We start from the raw sequence: 25,559 nt of genomic DNA on the forward strand, positions 1-25,559 counted from the left end.
AAGGAAAGTGGTGCCTGAGGAGAGGTACTTGGAGTTTGCCTCCCTGCTTAGCTCAGGTTTTCCCATGTACCAGCAAATGCTGTCATTCATACTGCTGTGGCATCCAAATCTGCTCTGAAAAAAGTTATCTGTTGGTAAGGACACACATGGCTTGTCTACAGTCGAGGCTCTGCTAGTGCCATGTCCAGACTAGCGATAGTGGAAAATTCTGAAGTGCAGACAACCTCAGATAGACACAGAAATAATCCACCAAATGTCAACAAACTTATGCAAAGCATTCCCATTTCAGAAGCAGTAATTCCTTATGAAAGCATTTCCATTTTATACTTCATACTTCAGGGTGTGCTCCACATGCCTCTGAAAGTCCAGGATGAAAAATTCTTGTTCTTAATCCAAATGTCCTCTAAATAGCAATGGAATTTTGAAATTGCCTGTAAAATGTCAGAAATCTGGGGACTTTTTTTTCCCCTTCTGTTGGGCCATCAGCAGAAATGTAGATGACACAAATTCAAACTGCAGAGTTGGAATTAACGGCCCCCTCCTAGCTGAGTTTTAAACAACAGAGATATGTGTCTTCTTTAACATGATTTATGCAGGCTTCTGGGGAAGTCAGGACTACTTCAAACCAGTTTGATTAAAAAAAATAAACTAAACCACTGGAAAAAAAAAAAAAGAGGAAAAAAGTATTAAATTTTAAATTATTGAAGAATTTTTATATGTTCTTAATGCCGTATCTATTTGGTAAAAAAAAGAAAAATAATTAGAAAATAATAATTAGAAAACTTATTCTTACATAATGTAATTGCATGTGTCTGTACAAATATATTAATTCCTGTACCAATTTGGTCCTAACATAGCATTGTTTCTATTTGCAGGTGGCAGGAAGATATATGTTACTGTTTGTGATTGAAGCTATGTAATCAAGAACATATTTTTGGTACTGAAAACAGGTACAGTAATAGAATTTTATCTAAACCGTAATTTATTTTTTTTTAAGAATGGAAAGTACAGTGCACTATAGATCACATCTGGTTATAATGAACTGGAATAATCTCCTATTTGCATGTTTATTTTTCTTTTTACTAAATGATTGTCAATGTGAGGTTTTTTTCCTCATTCTGACTGATGTTGCAGGAACTCTTCCATGCATTATTGAAGTCAATTCAAGAGTTTTCATCCAAACCATTTCACGTTACACAATTCGATATTTAAAAAATGTGGAATCAAACTAATCTATTGCTTCTGTAGTATAAAACTTGATGCTAGGCAGCAGAGTCTCAAATCTGTTATGCAAATAGTCACAATTACTTCAGTGGGTCCACTGTCATACTTAAATGTGTGTGGTTTCAGGTTCAGGAACCCGGTGAGTCTCCATGAGTTCTGTGTGTGTGCATCCTGCAGGTATCTATTGGCTGCAAAATGCTCCTGTAGAGGAAGAGATGAAATCCAAGGCTGGGCAACCGCTTGCAAGATAGATAAATACAATCAACTTGCCACAGGTACTTCCTTTGTGTCAGATTGCTGCAGTCAGGAGGACTTGACAACCTGTGCCTTCAAAGGCAACAATTCAAGGTAGCTAAGATCAGTTTCCTCAGTCTGACATAAACAGGTATTAGAGATTTTTTCCCTGACAGAGAAAACAAGCTGACCTAGATTCAGATACAAAGGTTATTTATGTGCAAATGTTACATGTATTACTAAAGCTATAGGATGCTTTTAAAATCAGAATTAATATTGCATGGTAATGGTTCTAAATATGTGAGTAATGAAAAACAGGGAGCCAGTAAGATCGGAGATCTGCTGACCCTGATGGCAGTGACAGTAAACAGCTGCTGAAATAGTCCAGGCTGACAATGGCACCAATACAACATTGCTAGGAGCAAGTCACCTGCTCACTTTCTTCTTGTTACCTATAAGTCAGCACTAACTGGGTGTTACTGCCCAGCATGCAAATGCTGTGCTTTTATTATAAACACATACACAAATAGATATATTGCACGTATAAAACACAAACAAACATACTTACATGAAAAGAATATTTTAAATGAGGATTCCTTGGCCTTCTAGAATTTGCAGAGACCTTTCATTGTCTCCTTCCAATATGCACAGCTCTGAGTTAACTGGTTTCATTACTTTTACCCAAGCAAAGGCTTTTTTTCCACTCCTGCTTGAGTGATTTTTTGAACTGAGCTTCTAGGCAAGCTCTGTTCCAGCCATGAATAAACCAGTAACAGTTAAATGCCACCCTTTCCATGAGCTACTGTTGTATGGATTACTCACCAGATGGATTTGGTAGATGAGGTCCAGTATGATAACGGAGTTCCTGTGACAGCAGAAGACAAGGCATTACTGAGTTAATTTCTACTGCACTCCTCTCTAGGGAGTGGTGAACTCCTGTTTGAGCTGATGGTGGGACAGACTCCAGCCCTTCTCCTGTGAACATATTCCAAATGGCAAGAGACAATGTTTCCAACCCTTTACTGCAACAGGCTTCTTACACCAAGATTTCATTCTGAAACCTTTCATGTCAGCTCAGTGACTTCATCTCGTGTGGTGTTGAGACTTTATATTCTGTGGCGTCCTAGACTATCTTCACCTTTTTTCCCCTTTTGACCAAGCTGGTTAAGGCTATGTTAACAAGGCGGTGACAACCCAGAGCTGAGCCTCTTTTCCCTACATTATTTAACTTTCATGTAACTAATGGTATATTTTAAAAATAAGGAAGAAATGCACTTCTAAATATTGCCTTAGGGTGTTCACCTAAAACAACATTTCCTTCCAAAAAAGATGGGATGATAATGATTTTAATATAATGGCCAGATCTGAGGAACTTAGTGATAATTTGATTTTACACTGGCCAATAGCAACTGAATATTTTTATGAAGACATGCTACTGTTTAATGCAGACATTAAATAGACAGGTTCTCTGTCCTAAGGTCATAAAACAGAGAAGGGAAAGATAACTATGAAAGAAATTTCAAAATTTCAGAGTGACATTTAGGTGAGCAGCTTTTGTGCATGTTGAATATTTTTGTACCTCTGAAAATTGTGCCTTTCATAAAATAAGAGTGATTTTTTTCAGGTATCTTAATAATGGTGTGACTTAATTTTATTTGGGGTATTCTTATTGAAAAATTAGCATATTTAGTTCTGTTATACTTAATATTATGCTCTGGGGAGGAAAATTAAGGAGGCAAGAGTACGTGCAAATAGGGTCAAGCAGCATGAAAATCCTTTGCAACAACAGCATTCCAGTGGAACCAGCACAAGAGTCAGGAGCATAGGAGACGCAACCTGATGAAACTTGGCCCCAATAAGCAGAGTTCAAACATAATGGGAATCAGCAAACAGAAGCTTCAAAATATTTACACATATTCAGACAGAGAAGGAAAGTTCACATCCATAATGAATGGTCATTAGGGGGAAAAAAAAAAAAAAATCAAAGCAAAACAAACGCAGATTTTTAGACAAAGCTGAATTTAAACCAGGGCTGATTACAGCTGCTTTAATGGGTGAATCCAAAATTTGGCTCAACTCCAGTTAAACCATAATCTGACAGATATGCTCCTTTTATTACAATTCTCTCCTGAATCATTTAGCTTGTGGAAGAAGCATGGTTCTGGTATCATAACTTAAATTATGATACCTATGAGATCACTCTTATGATGTAAAAGGGTAATATCAGGCTCATTTACTAATCTCCATGGTTTGCCCATGATATTTTTTGTCCAGAAAACCCAAATGCTACAGAGTTTAGCAGCCTGTAAGGCTTAACGATAGTGGTAGTCCATCAGTTACCTTCTCAAAAAACCCCTGCACTGTATGTAACCTTCTTAAATTCCCTGGGGTTTTTTTCATTTTCCAAATGGAGAGCCTGAGAAGGGTTTTGCCACAGACAATATTATAAAGTGTTCAAACTTGTGAGTGACATAAATAACTGCATTCCAAACAGAGGTGCACATACAAGAAGCTGTATATAGATAACTTCTGGGTGGTAGATGATGTAAAGTTGCCACTGCCAATGAATTGACTTTTTAAAATTATGATCTCCAAAGTGGAGTACACACAAGACAGACCACTGGGATGAAGGAAGACATTCCTTCTGTGTGCCTCACTGATAAATAATTTTTAAAAAGTCATTTAATCTATTTAATTTTCAACTCATCCTTTCAAAAAATTCTATTTTGTACATGTTTTATAATATATAAAAATTAGTACAGTAGCACATGTATATAATTCATAAATAAATAATTGATTGTACGTAGAGTGGGGTTGTATTTTTTTTTGCTGATAGGGGTATATGATGCAAAACATTTGGAGACCAGCATTTAAGGATCATCCCCTGACTGACCAAAGTGGGACTCCCATTATTTGACAATACTTCTCTAAAAGGTTGACAAGTGCCTCTTGGGACTTCTTGCGAAGATCAGTGAAACAAATGGAAGCCTTTTGTAAAAACTTCCAGTGGTTTAGGATCAGGCCTGTCAGAATTACAGCAGCAGAGGTAAGAGGAAGTATCTGTCACTCCTGAATCCTGTTCCTGCAGCACTGCTGACGTTGCTCTCCACAAAGTATTGTATAGATGCGGAAGAAAGAAAAAGTGCTTATGTGTAATTCTGCATAGTAAAGGAGTGGTTTTATGGTGAATACTGGGCAAGATAAACACTTCTTGGTTCACAGTAAAGGTTACAGTTAGCAAAACAAATTTAACTACCAGCTCTGTACTTTTTCTAGCGTTACACAACATAACCATAACACTCAGAACACTTGACGCTGCTGCTATAAAATAACTGAATGCACAGCCCACTAATTTTGACAAAAACTTGTATTCTATCATCCTAAAAAGGAATCCATCTTATTCCTTAGCCCATGCCTTGTCCACGCAGGGCACAGCGGTGCTGCTAACAAGAGGCACTTTGTGCTCTGAGGCACAGCCCTTGTCCTACCATGAACCTCCTCTATTATTGGTGGCTGTGTCTGGGTGGCCACTGATCAGCACCAGCTTCTCACCGACCTCGGGCCCACGGCCTGGGCAGGAGGCGTACTCATCCTTGATGCCAATCATGCTGTCGCTCAGGCAGCTCAAAGGCATGTTCTTTTCTTGGATCTGAATGATTAAGAAGGCCACCTGAAATGCAGCTATTGCTGCCGCTGCACTTTAGAAATGTGGCAATGTAATGCAACACTTTTATGCACCAGAAACGATTCTACCACTAGAAAATAGGTAGGTGCATTTATTCAAACATCTAAAATCAATCATCAGCTACCAGGAATAGCTCATGTCTGCAAAGCTATTGCTTATCCTCCTCAGTTTCAGTAGTGACTTCATTGGAGGTTTGTCTCTAACATGCCTAAGAGGAATGGGAGTGTCACAATTATGAAGTTTACGGCATCAGCGTATTTTTCTTGCTGTGAACCTCCCTCCACTAAATGTAACTACTTTCCAGTTCTCTCAGCTGGCTTTTAGGCTCCATATGGATTTACTGCAGCCCTCTCCATTGTACCATATGCAAAAAGATGACTGACACTTCCTGGGCACTTTTAATTTAATAAAACACATGGTTATTAATGATGATCACAGACGATATCATTGAAATTACATTAGCTCTAGGAAAATGCACACGTATAAAACCAGGACAACATTTAACACCAACACACCACCAGTCCATTTTTGTTAGTGTACCAATAGGACATTGACTGATGGGTCTGCACTGGCCTGTTCTCCAGGCACTGCCACACTTGTGCTGTGGCTGCTGCTGTAATTTCGATCTATACACAAGGGAGGGACTCAAACGATTTCACAGGTTGCAGAGGGGCTCATTCATTAGTCTGGCCTCATAAAAACTTACTCTGCTGCAAACATCAAACTGGCTACACCTATTTTAATGCAATTAAAAGACTGCACAAATCAATGTCGCAACAAGAATTCCCCTTTAGACACCCACTAATGATCTTAGCTCTTAGGAGAGAGCTTTGCTCTCCTTTTCTGAGTGTCGGCTTTCCAGAAGCAGCAGAAGTCAGATCCTGGAGAGCCAAGTGGCTACAGGAACCCTCTGGCATCACCAAGCCACTGTAGCCTTGGAAGCTGTTCAACAGACTTGCTCCTCTCCATGCTTCTGGCAGGGCAAGTGTGCTGGTTTTGGCTTGGGGGCCTTAATTTTTTCCACCGTTAGCTGATATGGGTTTATGTTTTGGATTTGTGCTGGAAATGGTGTTTATAACACAGGGATGATTTTGTTATTGCTGACAGGGCTCACACAGAGCCAAGGCCTTTTCTGCCTCTCACCCCACCCCAGCACTGAGGGGGCTGGGGGTGCACAAGGAGCTGGGAGGGGACACGGCTGGGACGGGTGATTCCAAGTGACCCAAGAGATATCTCAGAACATATGGAGTCATGCTCAGCATGTAAAGGTGAGGGAAGAAAGAATCAGAGGGGGATGTGCAGAGTGATGGATGGAGTCTGTCCACCCAAGTCCTTATTACATGTGATGGAGCCCAGATTTCCTGGGCATGGCCAAACATCTGCCAGTCCTTGGGAAGTGGTGAATGAATTCCATGTTTGGCTTTGCTTCCACCTGTGGCTTTTGCTTTACCTATTAAACTGCATTTTTCTCACTCTTACCCTTCCAGCTCTCTCCTCCATCACACCAGGAGGGAGGGAGAGAGTGGGGCTGAATTTCTGGGGTTACACCACAACAGCAAGCACTGCTGACAATTTCTGTATCTCACTGCTGTTCTGCCTTAAAGATCACTGCTAATGTTAGTATAGCAAAGAGGCCCTGGCACTGCCTCCAAGCCCTTTACAATGACAATATATGTCCCATTATGCACTTTCTATAAAAGAGGTGTCACAAAATGTTTAGGTGGCTTATACAGGATCCAAAGCAACATCAAAGTGGTAATTCTTATGTAACTCTTGAGGAAAGGAGCATATTTGACTGAATCATGATGCCTCCCAACCATAAATTACAATACTTGGGTTCAGCACTTTCAGAGCTATGAGGTTTGATCTCTGACTGATGACTAATGAAATAAACTGCTTTTATCCTCCAAAACCTGAAGAGAAATGGGGTATATTTCAAGCCTATTTTATGAGTGAGCCCATTGTGGAACAGATAAAAAGCTGGTGGTTCCCAGGAAACTTTTCATTATAAGCCTAACTGGGTAATTTTCTGGAGACATGCATATGATATAAAAAATAAAAACTCCAAGGAAACAGAGACTGGCAGAATCACACCATGCAGAAAAAAAGCTAGATTAAACTCATACATCCCCATCCACTACCAAGAGCCCCCCACAAAACCCCATGGGGTGCACACGAGGCAGGGCAAGGCTGCTGAGGCTTTGGAAGGAGGCCTGTCACACAGACAGGTGAATCCCAAAGCATAGATTACTCCAGCTTCATCTCTTCCCTCTTCACCAGCTCTAATCTGCTGTTCACAGAGATGAACAAGGGGAAGGGCACAAAGCCCACTGGTCACCTTCATAAAGTTTATGTTCATCTGGACATGGTTTCTATCATTGTTTTATAATCTGGAGCATGTCAACAGGAGATAAAGAGGAAAGACGACTGAAGAATTAAATTATCTGTAGTGCTGAGCAAGCCATTTTCAGCCCACTGTGGTTTAAATTTGTCACCTGACATGACAAGGTAGAGGAGGTTATGTTACACTTCAGCTCAAGATGCACCTGCCTGGGAAGGCCTAACATCCCTCATTAAAGGGGACAGGGCTTGACCCTGCACTGAGGTTAGTACTGAAGTATTCCCCTGGAGCCAGGATTGTGGATGATCACCATTATCCTCTGAATGTTACTCTAAACATGGGCACCCTAACTGATAAACAGAATCAGTCCATTTCAGACCTCACACTTAGAAATTACTGACCTCAGCTGGCCAGTTTTCCACCTATGACCTTTAATTCTCCATAAAGAGAAGGCTCTTTAAAAAAAAATAAAAATAAATCAAACATTCTTACCAATCTGGTTAATTAAACAGAATGGCAAATGTTACCACATGTGTGGAAGGAATCCCAAAACAGTTTGGGTAGAAGAAAAAAAATCACAGTTATAACCCAGTCTTATTTAAAGAAAAATAAATTAAGCATATGGTATAGTATTTCACGAACCTGTGAGAGTAGTATAAATATATAATTGCACTAAACATATATAAATATTGCACTAAACATTTTAAATAAAAATAAACTGTGAATGAAATCATTTTTTCCCTAAAAACATTATCAAAATACTCAGCACATACATATATATATATTTAGGGAGAGAGTCAAGGGAGCCAAGTGTTTTAACTTGTAAGCCATAGTAAGTTACTTATACGGGACACACTGATTGGTGCAGATAATCTGAGTACATCTGACTGTCCTGCAGGTCTAGCAAGGATGTTGTCTGACTGCATGCCAAGAGCAAATCAAACCATAGGCACTGCCAAGTCAAGATGTCAGCACCATATTCTCTTGGTAGCTTGCTGTCTCTAGAGGTGAAATTTGGAAATGAAATGTTCAAAAAAAATGAAGCTTTGGTACAGGCAAGCCATGGAGTTTATGTTGAAAATAAGTGGTTGCCAGCCTGTTGATCTTATTGATTAATAATAGGCTCAGGTACAAATTAAATGCCCCTTTCCCTTAATGTCTTAAGAAGGACAAGAGGAATACAGTATAAAAAGCAATTGAAATTGGCCTATTTGCAGTCATTACCCTGAAACCTGACAGAGTGAAAGGACAGGGTCTGGAAGTCCTGTCACAAATCTGAAATCTCTAAGTTATTACATCAGTTAGCTGTGTTCTGTAGTAGCCTACCATAGCTAGTGTTCATAAATAAGAAGCTGTGTTTCTAGAAGTTAATTTCGGTTAAGATTATTTAGGAGATCTCATGACAACTTTCATAACTTCACACAGGACATGATCTACTGCTGAACTCTACAAAACAAGTCCTGCTTCTGACTGTACCCTCTCACTGCCAAGGCATCCTGCTGCTAATTCTTACAGTGCTAAATCTAAGTTTAGGCTTGAAGAATTAGATCATACTTCCTTTTCCCTTTCATCACACTAGAAGGTGTGTCCTCCTTACCTGAGTACTTGGTTAAATATCTCCTGGCTGTTCTCCTTCATCAGCACGGAATGATGAGCTCCTGATCCAATATACAATTATTTAAAAATTGTATTATCATACCACCTAATGGTGCCTCTCACTTGGCATTGGACAAGCACATTGCAGAGGCAAAGTACATTGCCCAGATAATTTTCAATTCCATTATGAATAAAGATACAATAGAGGGATCCATCATGGAAAGCACAAATAAACGAGACTGGTTAATGTAATATAGAAGACTGAAAAATATTCCTTTGATGTGGCTCTTCTTCCACACTTCAGCCTTCCAAGAAACGTTAAAAATAGCTAAAATCCCTTAATTTCTTTCCTAATAATACTTTCCCAGGTGACCATATGCCACAGAGCTGCTCTGCGATCACGAATGGGAAAAATACCAGAGATCGTAAGGGGAATGAGTCATGAAGCAGCAAGACATGTTCTAAAAATATTTACAAATCCTTAGTTAGAAAAGAAAAAATAAAAAAAAAAAGGCTGCTGCAAATAGCACATCTTGGACAACAGGATTCTTTGTATGGACAAACAGCACATGTAACGTAACAAATGGCAAGCTTTTCAGGCAAGAACAATTTTCAAAGAGCTTATGAATGTCTCCTTCCCAAATTTCTTCTTCAATTTTTGCCCAAACTATCTTGAATCTTACATATGGAGAAGGAATAAGCTCAATCAGGGCAACTGTAAGCCTTTCATCAATTCAATTATCCAGTAAAGGGCTCACTCGTTGAACTCAGCCATAAAATGTTAGAGTCGCAGCACTGCTCCTGTCTATCAGCTTGTGTCCCTGAATTCTTTGTACCCTTAGGGATGCTTTATCTTTTGAAAAATGTGACAGTCTGCCTTTGGAGACTGGCCTCGGCACAGCTCCATAACCAATATATTGACAGATATGAGGCAGTGTGGAAAGTGGAGCAGTTCATGACTTGTGTCTATCAAGCTGCTTTCCTCTCCATACATGGGACCTTTAAAAGTTATTACAGGGCCTTTCAAACCACTACCTTACATTAAAGACATCAGATTTATTTTTATAGGGATCTACATGGATCTATATGGATTATAGGGATCTATATGGATCTACGGTGGTATCACATTGTATCTCATTTTCCAGGATTTTTACTTTTTGGAAAATATAATTAAAATATTATCATAACTCTAAGCATACACAGGGCTTATATAAAAATGGTACCTTTGCTTTTGGAATAACAGGCTAAAAATGGGGAGAATAATTCATTAATACTGCCAGTATTTCTGACATTTTCTACTGAAATGTGACTTGATTGTTTCTATACGACTGAATTTGCAGTTTCTCTTCCCTCCATTTTGAAGAGGGAGGAAGGGAGACCACTGTTTCAAAGTAAATGAAAACCAATCATATCAAGTCTAAGAATGTACTAATCTATAAAAATGAAATTCAAAAGAACACAGGACTAGCAGTGGAATATTACAGGCATCCTCATGAGTCAACCATCATTTCTGATTTTGCAGGACACACAGGTATGCAGCTGTATTGACATGAGCGCATCACATTGGGGATAACACTGTACTAATTGTTCAATGCTGTGATTTGCTCCTTGTTTTACCTTACCTGATTGTCACTGTTTCTGTGCCCCAGCACCCTGGTTAGGAGAACATGATGGCTCAGAGGCTCCTGAAAACCATTTTCATTTAAAATCAGGATTTCTGTAAACATAATAGAAAACAAAGTCATTACTTCTTTTCCACCCTATTGCAATCCCTTCAAGATCATACTGCCAAAATACCAAAAGACATAATATCTGAAGTTGGTTTTCTGAAATTTTAGTTTGGAGGAAGCAACTCTCTTGAGGAGATAGCTCTATCTATATATATAACAACGTATTTTAATTTCCTGTCTCTAATCAAAGTCACCAGCCCAATGCTGACACAATGTACCTATTGAACCTTGAGATTTCTTGCTATTTTATGGCCTTTTAATCCTATGTTCTTGTATATGATGTTTAAGAATGATGCATCTTCAGAATGACATGAGAAAAGCTTTCAGTCAGGAGCTGGGAGCTCATTTAAGAAATGCACATTTTAAATCAGCCTCTAAAATCACTGACAAATATTTCCTAGACAAAGTAGTAAATTCTCTGGTCTAATGTAGAATGAAATAAGTTTTTGGTACTGGGTTCCTGTCCTTTCTATCAATGAAATAATCATGTGTCCAGGTAATGGTGGACTATATTGCTGTCAATATCACTTTCAAGTTATTAGGTCCAATCAATGCTGGATAAAAGGAAAAAGGGTGGTCAACAGGCAATCTGGCTCTCAGTTTAACACTCCCTTGAGGATTTTCATTATCCTTTCCTTTTCTGTTCTCAAGGTTAGCTCGAGCTAGACTATTTGTATCTTCAGCTTCCTGCAGATAATGCACATCCACAATAGCCTTGCTCCTGCAACGTCAGAGTGCCCTTCCACCTGAGTAAGCAGAGTCCTGTCTTTTTTCTATTATTTGTGACCTTTTCCTGGGTTAAAAGGTGACTCCTGAAGCAGACAGGTTTCACTTCTTATGGTGATTGCACTGCAAAAAGCACGCTTCTACCTTGTTAGAAGTGACATCACTGTACATTAAAGACATCATATCTCCTTTCATATTAAAATGCCTGTCAGTTCTGCTGCTCACAGACTGTAAATCTGCCATGGCATCCTGTGCTTGGGAGCTTTCATTATGAAAATATGGAAGATAAGCACTCTGCTTTACTGTCAAAAGGAAAAAGTAGTCTGGTAGTAATGAGCTTCCTTTAAAAATAAATACACGATTCCTTAAACATAGATTACTTGATGTGGGGCAATTTTTGAAAGGAATATTTTTTTATTTGAATTCCCAAAAAATTTCAAGCTTAAAATATAGGATGAGTAAGGCATGCATATACAGTCTTGTAGAATTTATTAATGCATAGATTTAGGATTGCTCATGCACTAAATCATTAGATTTTCCTTTGACTTTGGCCCTCCAGGCTTGAGAGAAATGACATACTAGAATTTAACCTGTTTTCCATCTTTATATAATATAGATACAAAAAGACTTGTATGTTCTGCAAGACAGTGACAACACTCAGCTTTTGTGCTCTTGACTGTAGAAAATACAGACAGTAGAAAAATACCTCCTGAACAGCAAAGAAAAATACAAATAATTATTGACCATTTTTTCTCATGGCATCATTAAGAATCGTAATAATACCTTCCTACTACGTAAAGTTTTCATCCATTGATCTGAAACCACTTTAGATATATCATTCTCGTCGATTTACAGAGGAGAAGGTGAAACACAGAGAGGTGAGATGACCGGTTTCAACATTTGAGAGCAGCTCAGCAGTGGAAGTGAGAACAGATCCTCCCTCTCTGGACTAATCTGTCCCACACTTGACTTGCTCATTTCCAACTGGAAATTTGCACCATTTGTTGGTGTAACCCTGAGGTGTTTACACAGCATGTGATTATTCATTTATTATTCATTACTCAACAATGGGATAAATTATCACAGATATTTCTTTATCATTACAAAAAAACAAATTAAAAATCTCCTTATCCATTTTGTGTGAAAATACTAACCCAGTGTTATTCCCCATTTCCACCAGAATTCCCTCCAGCTAAGGAAGCTTCAGCATGTGAGCATAGCATGTGTATTTTCACATTTCATCTTCCAAATGATATCGTCCATTGTTGATGCTCTGTTTGAGGAGCCAAAATGAGCAGTTTAAGAGTTATTTATGGGCAATGAAGCCTTTCATCCCCCAGGCATTGATTTTAATGTCCAAACCCTACATCCAGAGACAGGAATATATATTTAGGCTGTCCTGGGTGCACTACATGAAATACTGATAATGTCAGTCCCAAATAGACATGCACACAGGTGAAAGCCTTGGGGGAAAAAACCCAACAAAATAAAAACAGAAAAGGGAAAAAAAAAAAGAAAGGGAATTATTTGGATGAGGAAGGTGAATATGTAGGAAAAATGTAGTAGCTGAGGAGGTGACACGGTTGGGATGTGATCTGATGAGGCAAGACCAGAGGATTGCACACATCATGGAGGAAACCAAGAACACGTGTGACTCAATGGAGCTGGAAGTGAAATGAAACAAGAACCAAAGTGTGAACTCAGTGTGCTTCTTCATCTTCCACCTTCTCCAGGAAGCAGAGAGGATTTTCTTCCTCTTTGTAGCATGAAGTCCTCTGCCGTGGAGCAGAGCAGGGAGAAGTAATGACAGCTGTAGTTCTCTAACGATCTAAGTCATAAGGATTTATAATCCGTTTTACAGCAATGTTGCCAACACCTTCCTGGCCACAAAAGCCTGCAAGGAGTGATCGGGCTTCTGTATCATCTGTCTTCTGCCCAGAGGAGGCTTCTGAACCTTTGCAGTTCCACAGGCACAAACCCCGTCTGTGCTGAGTGCTCTCCTAGCACTCTCCATTGTTTCCAACATCCATGCAGGTCCAGCAGCAGCAGCAAGAGAGATTTCTAATGCCAGGTGGTCTGGATGGCTACAGGCACTTTATGCTACTGTCCTCTCAATTTTCCAGGTAGGATCAGGTAAGTGAGAAAAGATGGGTGTGTTTTTTTTGCCCTAAAGCTCCTACAGTTCCTGGGAGTGGTGGAGCTGCACTGATGGCACAGATGGCAGTTTTGCCTGAAAGGCGTGAACCAGACTGTGGAACAGTGAGTCAGTTGCCCTGCATCATTCCCCTCTCCTAGAGGATAACATTCCTCCCAACCTGTTATTGCAGATCTGGAAGAGTTAGTACCTAACCTCCTCATGTAACCATTTCCAGGAATATATTTTTTTTTCTTGTGAAAGCAGACAAGACCAGAGGAATATTTTCTGGCATGTGTGAACGCCAGGGAATCAGAGCTGAACATTGTGTTTGAGGTTATATTACATCTGAAACTGCAGGCCCCGGGGACCGGGCCACAGGCAGTCACATCAGATTGACAGATCTATATTTATAGATAGAATCTTGATTTTCACCAGTGTATCCATTGAATTTATATTAGAGTTTAAAAAGACAAGAGAGTTGTATAATGTATTCTCTGAAAAATTAACTTTTGACTTAATACAGAATGTTATGCTATTCTATTCCTAGCAAAACAGTTTATTTCATACAGATACAGCCTTCTAGTCTTCCTTTTTGATTTTACCCATTTTTGTTGTTATATTACAGAAGAATTGCATTCCATTTCATTCCCTTCACAAAATAATGACTTTTTAGTCAATAGCCAGAAATTGGGCTTATTGGAAAACACTAGCTCACAAATGCACTAGGAGTGGCCTAACATTGACATTAAACCGCACTTTATTTCTAAAGAAATTGAGCTCTCCTGTTAATGGTGATGGTAACAGAATCTCCATTATTATAAGTGCTTAAGGAGGCTGAGCACACTTATCTTCCTTTTTCACTGAAATTCAGGGCAAGGTATGTATTGTTATTACCACACTACAAATCTGACTCATGTGTACTTCATATCCCCAAGTCTGCGTTAAAAGAATTTCTAGGGAGCTGGGAACCAACAATGTTTTGCACCGGCAGGTCAGTTTAAAGTGACCACTTCAACTCCTATCTGTTCTTAAACTTGATACCAGAGTTTTCAACCTGAAATACTGAATCAGCTTCATCGAACTGGATGTGAGAAAGTTTACATGGAAATGTCATCTGGAATTGATACTCCACGAGCAAAAAATACAGAATGTGTCTTTACCCTGATGTAAACATTCTATAGAGTCTAAGCATTAAAGGCTTTGCTCCAACTCCATCGTATTTTTAGGAAAAAATCTAGCTTAGTAGAGTGAAAGGAATCAAGAGGGCTTCCATCCTTCGCTTAATAGAAAGCACAAACCTGACATGATCTGTCACACTATAATTTAACTGGATAGAAAGTAGGAGAGACAAACATGTGACAAAAGGCCATAGAGTCACTTAAGCTGTACAGGAGGAGATGAACACAGTGTACGAAGTTGAAGACGACAGAATTTTGTTAGGCTCTTCTATCTAAAATCTATAGCACAAATCCAATACTTTTTAGAGTAAGGTTCCATTCAAAAATACATTAACTTTTTAATTGAGAACATGGAAGGAAATCAGTGACTCTGATGATCTTAGCACAGCATGGGAAATAATGCTGGAAAACTAAGCCTCCGTTTACGGAGAAAAACGTCTTTGAAGTTTTACTGCATAGGCACAGACAATCGTTCGCACGCTGAGAGGCTTGAACTCTCCTGTCCAAATGCATGCAAAGGGGAATAGCAGACCTCTTAATGCTCATGAAAAAGCTGGTCCCTTGGGAAGCCAAGGAGTGCACTCCCAGGAACTTGGAGGGGGTTAAGTGAACTCTGAAAGCTACTGAGGATCTTCCTTTCCTTTTTATGGAACTGAAAGTGTAGGAGACAGAGAGAAAGCCTCAGGCTGAGTTCTTACGTTATTCCCCCCCAGCTCCCTGAAAGAACTGCTGACACCTCCTTGTCCACCAGGAAGTTTGCAGAGGAAAAGGAGGAAGGTCCCAATACTACCTTTCTTTCTCTTGTTTTTCATGCACCCTTCAATTCCTCAATGTCCTATTCCTCACACTCAGAACATCAGAAGAAGACAGTTCTAAGAAGCACAAATCACAGCGAAAGAACACAGCTCCAGAAGGAAGGCTTTGAGACCTCAGGTGTATTTTCAGTAACTTACAGAGGCATCCTAAGTAACAGAGGAGTAATTAGCAAAACTTCTGCTGGCTTCAGTGAGAGCAGAATTTTGCTTTCCACCTCTCAAACTCCAGAAATGCACTATCATGTCTACTTCAGGGCCCTCAGGGAACCCTGCAATAGCACTGCAGTATTGCAGTGCTGATCTTGAATTGCAGAGCCTCTCCACCTCAACACTATTTCACAGAGTCTGATACCTCCTTCTACCTCCCTGTTCTCAAAGGCTCTGAACAAGAAATGTTCCCCTGGATTTGGAACTTGATCTTGGCCTCTTACTTCATTACAGAATTTTAAAAAATGCTTTTTTCCTAACCTAAGACTGCACCAAAGTTAATTGTTAAAATCATGTGATCTGCTGTGATCTGGGCCAGAATGGATTTGTCCTCTGACACAAGTTTCAGGTGAGGACTGTGCAAAGATTGTGGCTTTTATTCACCTACTGAGTGCAGCTGGGAATTGTTCAGACTGAATTCAAAATGTGTCACAGACGTTCTTTTGTCATCTGGATTGTTGTTCATCTGCACTTAACTTATAAAACCGATGTGCAATTCACAGGAAAAGGAGAAACTAGACACTCCTGCCCCATTCTCTGTTCTCTAGCCATCTCACTCTGAAAATGTTTTTATTTCAAGTAGCTGGAGAGAAAAACCTTCCTAACTTTGCAGCGGGTTTTATTGCATTGATGGGGGAGAAGAGAGAGAGAGAGAGAGAGAGAAGTGAAATCCCATGTTAAAGTTAACTGTAAAGTTTTAATTACGTCCTCCGAACAAGGATTCTGTGATGCTTTATGCTTAAGAGTTAGCAATAGATCCACAGACTTCCATCTTAAAGTTCAGTTGACAAAGGCCAACAACTCTTTTCTTTGTAACTCTGTAACCATTTATGTTTGAGGTGAAGATGTTCATATGGAAATTTTGTGAGCTGGGAACGACTACGAACTCTATCATTGTAATTTATAACCTTTCATCTGAGGCCAAATGTAAAGGCAATTGCAATTGTTCTATATCTCAAGGCCAGCACATAGCTGATGTATGAAATTTGGAGTGCTAGACATAAACTTTTATTACCAAATTATAAATAATTTCTATCACTTACAATGTTCACCTTTCAAGTTCATCTTGATTAAAACACAAGGGCAAACATCTCGCTGATTTCCATGAGCTATACAGCTGAAAAAGCTCTACTATGGAACACTAGGAAAAGATAATGCAATGCAGGATTTAAAACAATCCAGTGAGAGCCAGGTATGCAACACTTTAGATCAAAATACTTTTTCATCTAGAGGACAAACGAACAAAAAGATAATCATTAGCCACTGACATCTGAATGCTATTTTCACTCTTGTAGACTTGGAATCCTTAAGGAGTCCATTTAAGGCTAATTTACCTCTAGGAACAGCACATGGGACTGCTTTGAGACCTCTGGCAAACCAAGGAAAATTACCCAAGATTTGGGCTTATGTCTCGGTGGGAGCTAAGGATACAGAACTTGCCAATCTCAATGCCCGTGATTCGAATACAATGTGTTTGTGAGGTTCACAGGCTGCGAGGCAGGAAAGTACAAGGATTTTGTTGACTGACAGCAGACAATCAAAGTATCCATACACATAGAAACTGCAATTAAAGCCTCAGCTAGCTAAAAAGCAGCCTATTGAGCAGAAGGCAAAACAGCTCATCAGTTTCTGATTGCTTGGGAAAAAAAAAAATAAAAAATTTACAAGCTCTGAAGGCAAACCCGTAAAAAATAAAACAAAGAGGAAGGCTCACAAAACAAAGAGTCTCTGGTTGAATTTGCAAAATTGCCATGCAAATTTACCAGCCCAGACATGAAAGTTTTATTTGCCCCGTCTTTCTACTGGAGATGGATAACAATGAAAACAGGAATATTCCCTTATCAAAGCATTACTCACTGAAGCCAGGCAGCCAAATAAAACTTTGCAAGTCTGCTCCCCAGAGTAACTATTTTATGTTCCTTTTCTGCTTCAGATACTAGATATAATCAAGCACAGTTGGATGCTCCTGATTAACATGACGGTTGCCTGGAAACACAGGCATAGTGTGGCCAAACTTCCCTGTCCGTGTCTGTGCTGGAACTCTGGGACGGGCAGGTGAATAAGGTTGGGTTTCCAGCTCTTGCCTCTTAAAAGCCTTTTTATCTGAGCATTGGTGAAAAAATTGTTACTGGACACACATTCAAAAAGAGAAGATAAACAACTCCAGAAAGAAGCAAGAACACAAATCTGTGTTCTGAAAAGCCATGGTAAGTTTTCTTTCTAGGATGAGAATTTAGAGGTTTGGCAAGATACTACATCAATAATGGACAAATTAAAAAAAAAAAAAAAAAAAAACCAAAAAAACCACAAACAAAACAAAACCAACACCAAAAAAACCCACCACACCAATGTAACAAAACAGTCCAGAAGTGTTCACAGATTATTAACTGTTGTCACAACAGTACTAAATCCTGAAAAAAAGCAAATAATTATATATAAAAAAAACCCCTCTTATGTTTCTATGTTCACTGATTCCTCTGTGAAATAACCTTCAGCCCTTTCCTGTCTGGTCCTGGACAGGACACCTGTGAGGTGCTCACCGTGTCTCCCATAAGGACAAGACCATTTGGGAATTACCAGGGTCTCATTAGAGTAGAATACAATAACGTACTGGATCGTATTGGACATTAGGAAGAATTCCTTCACAGAAAGGGTGATTGGACATTGGAATGGGCTGCTCCGGGACGCGGCGGAGTCACCACCCCTGGAGGTGTTTTAAGAGGAAAGACTGGATGTGGCCGTCGGTGCCACGGTCTGGCTGACAGAGTGGTGCTGGGCAACGGGTTGGACTCGATGATCCCTGAGGCCTTTCCCGACTTAACTGATCCTGTGGGCTTTTCTTCCACAAGACATCTTTTTCCTGTAAGATTTCTCCCCGATGGGCCATTATTTTGTGCGGAATTCTAAGCAAGACATGAAAAACCTCCCGCATCTCCGTGACGGGGCCGGGGCTCACCCCGGGTCGGCCTCCTCACGGCCCCGCACTGAGGGGCGCGCCCTGAGGCGCGCGTTGCGGGCGCTGCGCGGGCTGTCCCGCCCGGCCGCCGTAGCGGGGCGGGGCCGCGGCGGGCGGGGAGCGCCGGGAAGGGGAAGGGGCGCGGGAAGCGCCGGGAGAGGCGGCGGGCGGTGAGTGCGGGGCCGGCCCGCTCCGTGTGCTCCCCTGCTTTGCCGTGGAGCCGCGCTCTCCGGCCGGGACCTCCGCCGGGGAGCCGGGGCGCCGGGGCCGGGCGGGAACGCGAGGGTTCCGCACGGGGGGAGCGGCTCCGAACGCGTGTGTGGTCCGGGAAAGGCACGCGTCGCTGGCGGCGGTGGGTGTTGGCCGGGAAACTGAGGATCCCCGGGTTCACGGCTGGAATTGCCCATTGCGATTTGTCCCGGGGAGCAGCCAAGTGAAGTCGGCGTCGTGCGGGTGTTTTCTGCCTTCAGCTTAAAACGCGGAACAAAGCGATGTTAGAGCAGAAATCAAGCGAATACTGACTGAGGGGGGATCTCGCACCAAACTGGGTGCGCCTGCTGCTTTTTTAAATCACGGCATCTTTGCTCTGTAATCTGATCACAAGCCTTAACTTAGTCTGTTTTGTTATCTGAAGGCGTGCTTTTAAATCTATGGTTTTCTTCTATTTGCGAGCTGAGATCAAAACTACTCCTGCTGTTCCCGCACAGACTTCCGTGTGTGGAGCGTGGATGGACTTCTCCCTCCGCCCCTAAAGAAATGGAACACCTATTTATGGCTTAGCCCCTTGGCACTGTTGAAATTTAAAAGATGAACAGTGTGGCAAGCAAGAATTCTTACTAATACTTCCAGAAGTATTAGTAAATGCCAAAGTTATTAAAATGGCATTAAAAATGCCAAAGGGAACATTTAAGGCAATGGCTATAGGAGCTCTGTCTCCCCACCTCAAACCTTAAAGTTTTGCTTTCATCTCCTTCAGTATTTTCTCCTACTGAAAGCATTAGAGATCAGGGTTCTGCCTGTCTGTACAGAGTATTTAAAATAATACAGAAGCACGTCCTAATGTTTTCTCTTCACTTCTCAGCTTACCAGAGAAGATCAAGATGAGTCTACGGAAGCAAACCCCCAGTGACTTCCTAAAACAAATCATTGGAAGGCCAGTTGTTGTAAAATTAAATTCTGGAGTTGATTATCGAGGTAAGTTCTCCATCTGTCTCTCACAGTGAGTAAAGTAATTCATTTAGGAGGCTGGACTAGATGCATTGATTTTGAAAAGAAAAACAGTGTGATCCAGAATCACGGAGTATGAGAATAGAAATCTCAGAATGTGACAGTGCAAATAGAAAATCAACCCTGGAGAAAGTGATAAAAAGGGGGGGGGGAACAACAGTGGGTTTAGAGATTAAAATAACTGATCTAAATTATTAGTGTCTTTGGTCACAGGTGATTAAACTGGATGATTCTGAGTTTCTAAACTGATACTTTGAGAGATTGTGTGGAATTACAACTCCTGAAATGGCCAAGAACACCCCTTGACAGAACTAGGCTTTTCTTCACTTTTCTGTTTCCAGTTTGTGATTGGGATTTAGATGTAATATAGATCTTGATCCAGGAAAGTTTCAGAGTAAACCATGCTGTCAGTCACAGTAGAATTCTTATACAAGGGATGAAAGCGTTCTTGACCTTCTTGGTTAAACAACTGCTTAGACCTGTGTTGGATCAAGACTCACAGAGATACAGGAAAAAGTTCTGTGTAGCTTTTGCCAACTTCATTTTAACACAGCCTATCAGCTTTATTCCTGATTTCTTCAGTTTATCAGTATACCTTAATGTATATAAGATTATAGATATTCTTTAACCAGTAGACGAAACTTTGCTGTGCAGTGAAATGTCCTGGTCCTGCTCCCATTAAGATAACAGTATCAACCTGACCAGTTTTTTTAGTAGTATCCAAACTCAGTCAAAACTAATAACGTATCTTCTGTTTTGCTCAATTAAGAAATTTTATTCTGACTTAATGACTTAAACATTATGGTTTTAAATTGTTTCTGTTCACTGACAGAACAACCCATGCATTCTTATCCCTTCCTGTTTCTCTTCAGTGTCACTCAGCTGACAAAATTTGCAGTCTGAGCACTTCAGGTGGGGTTGGGGGGTTACAAGGTTCTCTGCCTCTCTGTAAATTCTTTAGGGCAGGAGGATATAGAGAGAGCTCATTAAAGTCAATTAAAGCAAGTCATCATTTACCTGAGAGGCACACAGAAGGCAGGGCCAAACCAGATTTGGGTTTTGCTGCACTTCCTGTTTTCTTTAAGACCACTGCTACCTCTCCCTTGGTAAGATCCATTTGTAAATGCTGTGGATGAGCTACTCAACCTTCCCCTCAGCAAAGCTAGTTCAATGTGCCTACAGTCAGACACCACATTCATTGAACAAGAGTTCCTTGGACAGCCTTATTTGTCACTGGATTTTCCCCCCTTCCCTTCTTTGTTTCCCTGCACTCCTTTGATCTTGTAACAGAAAATCTGTGTAGTGTTTTAGTTTGGGAAATATGCACTTTGTTTGTTTTCTGCAGAAATGTGACCACCAGTTGTAAAAGCCAAACGTTTATAAAACAGCATCTCAGGCTGCTGTTGCAGATCTGTCCACATTCTCCCCCAGGCTGTGTTGCTGATTTTTTTGTTGCCTCCACCCTCAGAGGCCCCACACGCATCAATGTGGCCTCATGCAAGTGTTGATGTGTCACTGAAATGTCTTGAACCTTTGCCAAGTGCTGCAAATGTCCAAGGCAGGAAGCCCTGGGAAATGATCAGGGGTACATTAATGTATGGTTTCTGTGTGTAAATATGGATATGTACGTTAAAACTTCTCTACATACAGACAAATTGCTAGCCAGGATGGGCAGTGATAATATTTGTTGCCATTAGTGGTGTAAGAGTAAACACAAAAAAAAAGGAGGAAGAGGATTAAACAACCATGATTGCACTCTAGGAACAAAAGAGTCTGAAAATACTGCATTTATGGCCTACAGAGTTGTAGCTCAGGTAAATCCACATAATCCAATTTTAATTTTGGACAAACCCGTTTTTGTTTTCTGTTGTGGTGTGGATCCCTCGGGATTACTGGAATGGAAAAGAATCCTGACTTTGGTTTGGGGTTTTTTTGGTACATTTAGTGGCACTTTGTGAGCAGTTTTTCCTATGTCTGTGGAAGCAGAGGAGAGAAAAACAGAAAGGAAAATAATATTCTTTAAGCCATGACAAGTTGGCAGAAGAAGTTGAATTGCTGATTATTACCCAGAAGATCCTGCAGTAACACTTCTGAAAAATGAGAATGCGTCCTGAGTTTTCTCCCTCTTCCTAAGTGCAGCCAATATACTATATTCCAAGTTTTACTGCTAGGTAAATAGCTAGGTGTTTTTCAAACAGATGAAAAAATTATTTAAGTAGTATTGTCTGTGCAAGGATGAAGTCAGGAAAACATCATGCAAGAGGAAGATAAAACAACTTGTAAAAAGCTGTATTACCTATGTGCTGCTAAAATGCATATTTTCCCAATCCAAAAGAATCATCTAATATTACAAATGAGAGATTTTTTTCATCAATTGCATTATCAAAAGAGTAATTTTATTTTTGTGGGAAGATTTCAGTGGCCTTTGTTGAAAAATGTGTAGAATTTTGTTGACATCAAAACAGAGACTTGCAGCCAGTGTTCTTCTAGCTCTGTAAACATGAAGACAAATACGTGTACACTGCCCTGTACTAAAAGGGTTGTTTTTCAGCTATATCCTTCACAAGTTTTGTTGATAACTCAGCTTACATAGCTTTGTCCTTAGGTCATCCAGTTACACTTAATGTCACAGGTGTTTTTTTGGTGTGGGCTTAAAACACAAGTGAGAAGGGACAGCTTAAACTTTCAAAGTGGAAATTGTCCATTTTTTGAAATAATGCCTTAATAACTTTTCTTTTACTCCCGCAACTCTTACACCAACTGATAACATTGCTACCAGAGTACCTGGGATTCCTTTCTTCCAGCTGAATTCTGTGAAGACATCTGTCCATGCTTGGGTTTTCAGTTTGTTATAAGGATACAGGGTGGTACATGTGCTATTCAAACACAGTGCAATTTTGTTTCTTTTAAAAGAAGTTCAAGCTGATTCTTTTTTAAACTGCCACTGTTTTCAGGTGTCCTGGCTTGCCTGGATGGATATATGAACATAGCTCTGGAGCAGACTGAGGAATATGTAAATGGACAGTTAAAGAACAAGTATGGGGATGCATTTATCCGAGGAAATAATGGTAATTCCTACTCCTTCTGTTACTGCACATTAGAAAACCATGCTTTGATGTTCTGAATTTCAGGGGTGGCTGAGGTGTAAGTAAGCTGCCTGTAAGCCTAAAACTAATATTCTTTCTTGGCAATCTTTACAATGTTTGGTTTTTACAGTTTCACTTTCCAGGGTCTGTGCTTTTCTGCATTCCTGTGGTCTTTTTTTCCTCTGAACTTGAAGTTCATTTAGAGAAGCATGCTCTTTTCTAGCCTTCTTGGAGCTTATTTTCTACTGTTTGACAGGTTTGCTCTTTTGCACTTACTGCTTGCTTAGGTGGCCTCTGCACCAGGAGAGTTTGTGGTTTTTAGGCAAGCTGCTGCATAGATGCTACACTGCAGATATTACAGTGACACAAACATTTTACGGTGAAGCAGTTTTCCAGGACTGAATGAATGCTTATTCTTAGTCCTGGAGGCTATTTTCATCTTTTGAGTAAAGATTTTACCACCAGTCAAAAAAATCACACGTGCTTTAATATTGAGCCTTTGAATATCCAAGTGCAGTAGGTGGATTTTAGTGCACTTCAAGGACAATCCCAGGCTCCTGAAATTACTCTGTGGTATCAGGCTGTAATAGCAGGACATGCCAGGGAGAAGAGTATCTAAAAATAGAAAAGGTTCACAAGTTGGATGTGAAGAGACTTGTAGAGGAGGTAAATGGAGCAGAGTTTGCCCAAATTGCTTGGGAAGAAAATGGAGCTCAGCAAGGAGGGATGGATTAAAAAGACACAAGGACCAAATCCCATGTTAGAATTAGTCAAAGAGAATGTGGCACCAGTGTAAAAGAGCATTTTGGGTGGAGAAATAATCCTTGAAATGAGGCCAACCCTTGGTTTTTGCCAGGCATTTGGACTGTTAGGCTAAGGACTGGAGTGACATTACAGCTGGAGAATCGATGAAGGAAATAATCTGTTATGAAAGTTAAAACAAATGGATGAGAGGCAGAAGGCTCAAGAACAGGCTGAAGACATGTGGCAGGTTTAGGAGCACAGTATCATTTTATGTTGTGACTGGATCTGTTCTGGAGATATCATCAGCCAAGGAGGAAGAGGTTGTCTGTTCCTTCATAACTAATCATTAGCTTTGCCTTGAGTACCTGGGATTTCCAGCTTTTATTGAAAGATCACAGCATTAGTGACTGACACCTAATTCTGCTCCTAAGGAACTCTCTCATGCTCCCCTCAGTAATACTGCAGGGCACTGCCTTTGTTCCTGCTCTGTTCAGCCTACAGCTGCTGGAGCATAGGTGGGCTATGAATAAAATAAATACTGAACCAAGTAATTCATAATGTTTAGAGCTACTGGCATTTTTTGAAACTTGGAGGTTGGCACCTTAAAGGTTGCCTGGCTTTGTTCTTGCTGAATGGGATCTGTTACAGTGTCATTTTCTATGCCATGGAAGTAAGATGTTTTGAATAAAAAGGCTTCTGCATGTTATTTACCAGAGCCCTCTTTGTGTGCCACTTTCTCTTTCACAGTGTTGTACATAAGCACCCAGAAGAGGAGGATGTGAAGATGCCAGAAGGAGGCTGGATTTTTTTGTATTTGTGAACCTCTTTGAAGCCCTATTTGATTTGTAGCTCAAAATCCACAGGTGAAATACACAAGTGTTTAAGTATTTTTTTAAAATAAATGTAAATGTGAGTGTAAACTGCCTGAATGCTTTTGTTTCAAAGCATTGCTTTGTTCCATTGTACAGGAAAAAAATAAAAGAGAAGCATGTAATAGTGCTGCAAGACTAATTTGAAGCAACAGCTCATTTAATTATGCTAACAGTTAAAAAAATACTGTTTGGAAGGTGAGCAGGCACATAGTAATTGCAAATCGGAGCCCTGTATTGATGGCAAAACAATAGTTTAACTGATGATGGGAAGGGAGATGCTAATGGTTTGGTGACTATGACCTGTCCCTTTTGGAAAACACAGGGTCAGCTTTAAATGCCAGTCTAGTAAGAGTCATGGACTAAAAAGTTCAGCTGTCCAAAAAATCTTGAATTGTGGACTGAATCAAAGGATGTAACAGTGACACTTCAACACTTAGGGGTGGGGAAAGAATTGAATCAAATGGAAGAAAAGCCTTAAGGGTGAAAAGAAAGCTCTGTGCCAGCTGAGGAAGTCAGTCAGAGGTGAAGAGCTCTCAGTTGGTATGTCAGTACAGCCTAGTAGATACTTCACCTCCTGCATGTGTACCCCCCACCCTTCCTCTGCTTGGGGTGACCTTTTTGTGCTTCTCTACCAAACACAATGGACTTCTTCAGTGAAAAGCAATTTTAACTAATACCTAAATCTACTCCTGAAAACACACTAGGAATCTGAAAGCTTTTGTAAACATGCCACATGTGTCCTCTCCAGCCCGTTCCTTCTTTCTCCCATCCACTGCCCCCACAACCTGGTAGCATCTCTAT

General features: G+C 40.3%; 1 protein-coding gene across 4 annotated transcripts; it reads left to right on the forward strand.

Moving 5' to 3' along the window:
* The first annotated feature begins 18,714 nt into the window (after positions 1–18,714).
* LSM6 (LSM6 homolog, U6 small nuclear RNA and mRNA degradation associated) lies at positions 18,715–24,897 on the forward strand. Of its 4 annotated transcripts, none has more exons than XM_040063959.2 (4): positions 18,715–18,735; positions 19,911–20,023; positions 23,011–23,124; positions 24,634–24,897. In XM_040063959.2, the coding sequence occupies exons 2-4, from the start codon at positions 19,930–19,932 to the stop codon at positions 24,666–24,668; spliced, it is 243 nt and encodes an 80-aa protein (XP_039919893.1). In that variant the 5' UTR covers positions 18,715–18,735; positions 19,911–19,929; the 3' UTR covers positions 24,669–24,897. The 4 variants fall into 4 exon arrangements, with proteins under 4 accessions (XP_039919893.1, XP_039919889.1, XP_039919890.1 ...); XM_040063955.2 differs by lacking the exon at positions 18,715–18,735 and adding an exon at positions 18,942–18,999; XM_040063956.2 differs by lacking the exon at positions 18,715–18,735 and adding an exon at positions 19,111–19,181.
* The last annotated feature ends 662 nt before the right edge of the window (positions 24,898–25,559 follow it).

The sequence above is a fragment of the Hirundo rustica genome, chromosome 5 (genome assembly GCF_015227805.2).
Source record: "Hirundo rustica isolate bHirRus1 chromosome 5, bHirRus1.pri.v3, whole genome shotgun sequence".
Lineage (NCBI taxonomy): Eukaryota > Metazoa > Chordata > Aves > Passeriformes > Hirundinidae > Hirundo > Hirundo rustica.